The 8533-nt window shown below is 30.4% G+C and overlaps 1 protein-coding gene across 1 annotated transcript; it reads right to left on the bottom strand.

Annotated features, from left to right (window-relative positions):
* Window positions 1–2912: 2912 nt before the first annotated feature.
* LOC124823798 (linoleate 9S-lipoxygenase 1-like) lies at window positions 2913–8114 on the bottom strand. The gene is made up of 9 exons (XM_047296100.2): window positions 7804–8114; window positions 5908–6194; window positions 5576–5816; window positions 5056–5367; window positions 4864–4949; window positions 4658–4765; window positions 4259–4566; window positions 3891–4154; window positions 2913–3800 (listed from the first exon to the last, which is right to left on the bottom strand). Exons 1-9 carry the CDS (start codon window positions 8039–8041, stop codon window positions 3047–3049), a joined length of 2598 nt encoding a protein of 865 aa, XP_047152056.1. The 5' UTR covers window positions 8042–8114; the 3' UTR covers window positions 2913–3046.
* Window positions 8115–8533: the final 419 nt, after the last annotated feature.

The following is an 8533-nucleotide window of genomic DNA, read 5'->3' as shown; positions in this document are numbered from 1 at the left end:
TTTAAGGTTTACAAAATATTAAGCAAAATTATTATAAAATTATATTAATTAGATACAATTGTAGTCTATTTAATCCGATTCAAATACATATCTCGATTGTTAATTGATTTAGGTTGACTTATAAGTAGAGAAGACTTAAAAAAATTCACATGTTTAGAGTAATAAAAAACCTTATTTATATTTTGCTTAGACTTAAGATTCAAACCTATTTTAGCTAGGAGAAATGATGATCATTTTTGTTTTAGAGGAATGAGTTGTTTTTTCTCTTGATCGTACCAATTTTATTTACAATTAAGTATGCCTTTGAACTTATAGTTTTTATGCTAAAATTAAATTTCATATCCTAATTTTGTATCTCATATTATAGTTTATTTCTTTATTTGATGATTATTTTATCATACTTTATTCTAATTAGAATTTGCTACATTATTAATCAAATTTATTATTAATTACATATTTATTTTAGTTTAATTCTTAGATTGATAAAAGAATGGAAAAAAAAGTTATTATTCATGTGCTATAATTACACTGTATATATAACAGAAAATAAAACCAAAAGGAACATACTGTATAACAAAGTAAAAGACTGTAACCTATGATAACAAAAATATAATCCTTTATATCTAATATTTCCACAAGCTAAGTCATTGATACCTCAACTTATAGAACGAAAATGAGCATGATGTAAATCTTTAGTGTGTAAATCATTAAGTTGAGCTACAGTTGGAATAGACAGAGTTAGGAATAAGCATGAGTTTGAGAAACTTGAAAATCTTAATAATCAAGAAATTTGATAATGTTGAGAATTGAGAAATAGAGAAGCTTCAGAAATGGAGAAGTTTGTGAAATAGAGAAGTCAGAAGTTTTATAAATCAAAAAGTTTCAGAAATCAAGAAGCTTGATAAATCAAGAAATTGGAGAATCTTATTGAATGATCATATATAAAATTTTAGAAGGGATCCATAAGAAGAATCTTAAGAAAATTGATTTGAAGATCTTTCCAAGCAAGAGCAACAATATTATTCCAAATACTAGTAACAATTTTAGGAAAAACATAGTTATCTATTATAGGACAAAATTATTGCAACACTTCCATGTATGAAGCATGGAGTGACCATAGATTCATCTATGGAACCAAACTTGTTCTTCATCTGTAATAACATTGTCATCTCGCGAGCTCAAAAGCTTAGAAATGTTAGCTTCCATACCTCTATTCCAGACTAATCTGTTGCTCAGAATTTGTTTTCCCAAAAACCTTCCAGAACTTCTACTCTTCTTGCAACTAAAAATTTATTCCTAACTCAATCTTCACAATTTTCTACCATTTAAGCTATCAAAATTTCTTATTTAGCTTTCCACATTTTATAAACTTGTTATATTTTTCATTCACAAAAAAATTTATTAATACTAGTAATAAAATTGTTACTATTAAGGTAAATATTTTTCATGGGTCTTACAATAATATTATAGACTTTGGGGTCCCCTTAATAGACGTCTATATGTCCAACTTATTTACGAAAATGTCACCGATCAATAATTTACGTTGGTTATTTTGTGATCCGACGTTTAGGGGATGACGTTAAAGCTCAATTATGCACTAGTGATTATTATGTACAAAAGAAATAAAAAAAAGAAAAATTTATATTAGAAAAGCACAGGAAAAAAACGTGGAAGAGAAAGAATGTGGAAATACCCTTCTAATATCATGTACGAAATTAGAAGAGAAAGTAACGGTGAAATGTGTGAAATATGTTTTTCAATATTATACCATGTTAAAGTGATAAAAGGATGAAAAACAAGTTATTATTCATCTACTATAATAGTATATATAACAAAAAAATTAAACAAAAAATAAAAAACTAACATATTAACATACTGTATTAATAACAAAAATATATTAATCATTTATATCTAATATTAATTGTGATAAAATATTTTTATATTTATACAAAACAAATACATTTCAATTTATTTGTTGATATTCAAATCATAATATACCTAATCAATCTTTAAACGAGTAAGAATTTATAGGATATTTCGATATCAAATTGTCACTATATAGTCCTTCAAATTTCGAAAGAGGAAAAGTGTATGGCGGGTGGTTTGGTATCAAGTTTATTACCAACAATTCCAAAATTTTTGAACAAGAGTACTACGTCCAAAAGCTCAATATCAAACCTAAATAAAATTACATGTTTAGATGAATTTTTTTATAAAAAGGTTTGAAAAAAATAAAAGTATTTTTTATGAATTAAAATTAATTTATACAAAAAATAAAAATAAAAAATTAAAGAAACTATTCGAAAGAGTTTCTACTTATTTTAGTTTATGATAAATAAATTTTAACTTATTAAAAAATCATTTTTATTTTTTTTCTTATAAAAATTATTCTTCACACATAGAGGTGTTACAAAGTGTATTTTGATACTTCTATAGGGACTCTTCACTCTAAGTACTATAAGGCTTGGACTAAACGCCGACTCCAAAATTGGTCTTCACTTGGACTTCAAAATGAGATTGATCCAATGCATCAAATCCTTACTATGAATGTCAATTTTATTGGTCTATTTAAAATTAAAAGTAAAAGAAAAAATAGTGAAAGGCTACAAAATATATAAATGTATTAACATTAAAAATATTAACAAAATATCTTATTTACTTATCTATATTAGCGCTTGATTTTCCATTTGTGATCATCTCTAAGTTTATGGACCAATAATACTTTCGGATTTAGCAATTTGAAAGCTTTTTATGATTTCTGGATTGTGAAGTTTAATAATTTTCGGATTATATAATCATAAATTAATTTTTTGAATGAAAAGAAATTATGCTAATTAATTATATAATTCAAGGTCATATAAGAGGTTCATGTCGTAAAGGGAAATTTGATTCAAACTCGTATATCCCAATAGTTAACACAAAATGATACCACTTTTATTCAATGGAAAACCACATAACATAAGCATATAGACAACACATTTATGCAGAGACAAGGAAGCATAATTATTTGGCATTAAACAGAAATTAAACCACACACGAACATTCCTTAAATAGAGATGCTGTTGGGAATTCCTCTGAAAGTGAGACCTTCCTCACTGGTTGGAAGAAGCACAGTGTAAGGCAACTGAACCGGTCCAACACGGTTTCTAAGACTTGAATTGTTGTTCCTTCCTGAGATTTTACTCTCAATTTCCTTCAGCTTGTTTCCAAACTTTTGGAAGGCTTGAAGAGCCTTTGTGTCATCAGTCCAATTTGGATTGTCCCTCTGTCCAAGGTAGACCTCATCAGAAGCATGTCTTGACAGTATCTCTATCACTGAAAGATCCACAAGGGCCTCATATTTTCCTGTAATTGTTCTCAGATAAGCCTTTTGATGATTGCTGCTCAGCTCATCATATTCTTTGGTTCCTGGCTCTGGGAGCAATCTTCTGGTTAATGTTGGACGGTTTAGGATGTAACCTCCATAAGGGTACTGTCCAAAATTAACAGCTGCATGGAGAGCTGAAGCAATCCATATGATAATGCTGGAAATGTTAATCAGATCTTGAATAGTGTTCAACTTAGGCCACCATGGCTTATCTTTCAAGTCACCGTGACCCTTCTCAACAGCTTCCTTCCACCAAGTTTGGAGTTCTGTGTCTTTCTTAATCGCATCATCTGTGGCATAGTAAATTGAGACATAGTCTTTAACCCATGACTGGATAGCACTCCATATCTCTAGTCCATCAACAGCATAAGGGTAGTCATCTATCACAAGACGAAGGCCATGGGGAGAAGATGGATCCTCAATTGCCATTCCTCTGAATCAAGATATTTTAACATGGTATGAGATAAGTGAACAATTTTAACTTGAAAAGTTTTATAGTAATCTATTAGTGTATAAGTATCACCTCTTAAGAAGATCAGCAGGAAGAGCCTGATCAGTGAAAACCCAACTTTTGTAAACTGCTGAAGACATCTCCACAGAGAATGGCCCGGGCAAAAATGATTGCTCAATAATACCACCTGCATTGATGAGTGATTGTCGTGCAAGTGCATTGATATTCATGGTGTCACGATAGTGAGGAATCAAGAGTTTATAAAGAGGGTGGAGCACACTGAGATGCCTATTTGTTGCTATGACAAATGGCTCAATTGTGGCATGAGTATTTAACCTGTGATCCCATGATATGGCAAACCAGATAAAATAAGAATCACTTAATAAAAAATTAATAGTTTGGTTGTGATAAGGGATGCAAATCGGAGAATTTGTACATACCAGTGGCTCATGAGTTGGTGATAGCAAGAGTCATTTACAACAACATAAGCCTTAGCCAGTAGCCAAATTGTGCTTTCAGCGCCTTGGTCTGCTGGTAGGATAACTCTGCTAACAGCACCAAACTCATCTCCCCTAGGGTGTGGTAGACTTAATTCAATAGCCAAAGGCTTCAATGTGCCATCATCTTTCAAGTAAAGAATTGTCCTTGTGGCATAAGACTTTGCAGTGGGTAGGTCATTGATCTTCCTCAGATATGGCAAAAATGCATCATGGTGATCTAATATGAACAGTTGGTTACCATTCAAAGCCTGTTGAACAAATATCATTATAATCATTTGGTGTCATGGTTAAATGGATATTCATGTGTGATTTTGCCATGGGATTAACATGTATCATCACCTGTTCCACGGTGAGTCCACCAAGGTTGATCTCCAAATGTTCTTTGGTGATTGTGCTAGTTTGATCACCATACACAGAAGCATCTAGCTTGCTCTTTGGAGGGAACTCCTGTCATTCATCAAATAACATTGTGAGTAAATTAAGATGACATAACTCAACATGAAACCAAATCATGCTAAGTTACTAAACAATAAAGCGTTATATACTTCAAGGCGTTGAATTAGGCAAGGATTAACACCAGCAAGCATCTCTCTTCCAAATTCATCATCAGTCATCCATGCAGACTTACTAACTGCTCCAAATAATATAGAAAACACAAAAATGTTAAATACGATAAATATTATATGGAATAGTAGCAGTTGAGTGAGATATATATGTGACACATAAACAAGCAATACCTCTGATGACATGGGGTGGTGGAAACTTGAGGACTTGTTCACCATCAGTGCGGAAAAATTCCTTCATCACTGGTAAGGGGCTAAGTTGGCTGATCACATCTGTAGGAAGATGAAGTCCACCTTCAAAGAGTCCACGAACATCATCAAACTTATCAAACTCCGCATTTAAACCAAATGCAGATTGAAATTGAGGTAAGACATTCTGAGCCAAGGACTTTATTCCATATGTCAGAAAGTCTGATGACTTCAAATGACCAAAATTTTCATCTCTCGGAATGTAAGTGTCGCTGGTTGGTGCCTCACTCTTAGGGTCTGTTCATAATCAGATAAAAGCGAAATCAATGGTGTATCCTCAGTAATTTCACTTTCAAAAAGAAAATAAAGTTCTAAGTTATAATGCATGACACATGATTAAATACGAAAAACTTTAGCAACACCAGCTGATGCAGACATTGATACAAGTTACTTGATCACCATGCATTGTAATTGATTATTTAAGACAGAAAAACTAAATCTTAACCTCGTTTTGTTGCTTTTCTGCCAGTTCTTCCTCTGCGAGGGTATGGATAGGCACTGGAACCTCCAAGAACAGGACGAGCTAGATCTGCACTCGAGTCTGGGTTGCCCAAATCATTATACACATCATAATCATATATCCTATCAGATTCCTTACGCTGCCCGGTTCCATCCCCTCTTAGATTTTCCAATTCTTCTTTTCTGTACTTAACCAGTGGAGTTGGAGTTTCACTCGGAACATAAGTCTGAAACATATTTATAATGAACTTCTTCATTAAAATGGGCTAAATCATGTGAAAGTTTAGGAAAGTTGTACATGAATTTCATGTTAGTTACCTTGTTGGCAAAGAAAATACGGTCCTTTTTGTAATTTTTTGCGTTGTAAACCCATGAGTTGCAAACAAAGTGAATGGTTCCATGATTTGGAATGTCTTCAAGAGTGAGACTCACAAGAAAAAACTCAGCTTGCATAAAGTTTTTGATGTAAAATGCTCCTGGAATTCCAAAACTCTCATCCCATTCTATGTTAACACTGAATGCATCTTGTCTATCTCCCAAGGTTGGTAATGTAGGAATATGCTTGTTCAAATAAGTTAGTTTTCCAACCTTTCCATTTCCAAGCCCTGAAATATCAGTACGAACAAATAAAAACTCATACTTTTTTTTAATTAAAATTCAAAATTGCTTTTTAAAAATTCACAATCCTAATTAAAATTATTCTTAAAAAGTTTAAAACTACACCTAAAAAACTCTTTATCATAAATACAGTAAAAACTAAAATAAGATTAAATATTTTTTTTTCTTAAATTTGAATAAAAATTAAAATTAGTCTATTTTAAAAATTTTGATCGAATTAAATTTTATTAAATTTATTTAATATTTCAAACATAAGTTATTCAACATTTTTTCAACATATATATACACACATGTGACTTCAGTCAACCACTATAAGGTATTTGACTCGAATTTTAAGATCACGTGGTTAAATCCTAACCAGTACTTATTTCTATTCAAATTAAATTATAAATATTTTTTAATTTATTATATTATCTAATTAATTTAATTTATTCTCTATCACAATAAAATGTACTATATTTTTTTTCTATTTATTATACTTCAATTGAAATTTATTTTTCGCTTTCTTCCTTCTTTTCTATAAACTTTACTATTATTTAATATCATCCAAATTTGGAGAAATGATAATTAATTATTCACTATCTTGATAGAGACTCACTAAATTTAATGCATACAGTAATAGAGTTTGTAGATATATTTAATTTATATATATATATATATATATATATATATATATATATATATATATATCATAGAATGTTTTCATGTCATCATCTATAAAGAAGTAATTTTAGAAAAACATTAAATATTATTGCTATTTTTCTCTATCCCTCTACCCTTTAAGAAAAATTCGAAATTCACTTACAAAAATATCTTCACGAAACTCCCTACTGATTAAAACTAATAAACACTCTATAATCCATAAAAAGAGTTTCATCTTTAAAAATATATTCAGAATTCCACAATAATTAAGTTAATATTTTAAATATTGTTAATATATAAATATTTTACAATAATACATAATATATGTATTATAAATCAATATAAATTTAATTGAATGTCAACACTAATTTTCTTTTAAAAGTACAGATCTATATTCTCATCAAACTCATAGGTTGTTTTGTCCAAATTACTATGTTCATGATATGTATCATATCATTCATCGTATTTATTATATTCTGGAGTTATCTAACTACTCCAAATTAAAGTAATGAAAAAATTCTCTTTCTAAATCATGATGCAATTGAAAATACATCATTAACAATCATGTTTAAATACATGAAAGATTTAGACCAATAAAAAGAAACAAAAAACCTCTTTGTTCTTTACTTTTCTTGGACATCTCTATTATATATACTTCAATCCACTAAAAGCAGTAAAATTATTATGAAATTAAATTTTAAGTTTAATTTAATTTTATAAAACTAGTTTGTAAGATATTAACCCTCGTTTATATACTTTGGAAACTTTATAAAAAGACACTTTTGTATAGTGATAGTTATTATAAGAGTTTAATACTGATTAATTGATTATGCAGTGAGAAATATATAACTGCATATGTAGTAGCATGAGAATAAGTTGTGAGAGTTAGATTATGTTAATTTGTTGATTAATTAGATGTTAATTAAGCAGAAGAAAAAAGAAGAAGAAACAAACCATCAGTCTTGGTGGCACTGATCAACTGTACGGCAATGTTGCGGCTGAAGATGGCGGTGGCACCATCAGCTATTCCTCCAACTACTTTGGTTGCAGTTCCAAAGATCCCACCAACAACACCAGCAACTCCAGCATTAGCTGTTGAAACTATCTCATTGAAGTCCAACACATTCTTGCTCATCAACACCACTGTCCCCTTTATCTCATGACTCTTTCCTCCTAGGATTCCCAACACCATCTTTCCCAATATAACACAACACTATATCTTCTTTCTTCAAACCCTTCTGCCTTCTTTCTGCCTCCTACCCTCTCATAATCACCCTATTTATAGATCAGTATCACGTCATCCAAGAATAAACTGATTTTATATCAGCCAATCTGCTGCGGTAATTTCCTGATATTTTTCTGCTACTGTTAATATTGGAGTGTGGTCACTCGCCATTGCTTCATAGTTTCTCGTAGGGCCGACACTGATACATGACATGACAAACTTCCCTACAGTGATTTTTCGTGGATGATGAGGTGGAAAGAACATCGACAAACTTCCTTTACAAATGTACTAATTAAATATTAATTTGATTCAAAACGATATACTTTTTCTTTCACTAATGACACGAATCATGTGGTATTATATAATTCTTCCTTATCATTTATACGTTTAAATTATGTATCAAACGATGATTAACAACAAAGTTAACTATTATACACCTTTTAAACATTACTTAAGTGA

Source organism: Vigna umbellata, chromosome 11, assembly GCF_029865625.1.
Source record: "Vigna umbellata cultivar VRB3 chromosome 11, Vumbellata_1.0, whole genome shotgun sequence".
In the NCBI taxonomy this organism is placed as follows: Eukaryota; Viridiplantae; Streptophyta; class Magnoliopsida; order Fabales; family Fabaceae; genus Vigna; species Vigna umbellata.
The sequence above is the reverse complement of the archived record's forward strand: the minus strand, read 5'-3'. Positions and strand labels throughout refer to the sequence as shown.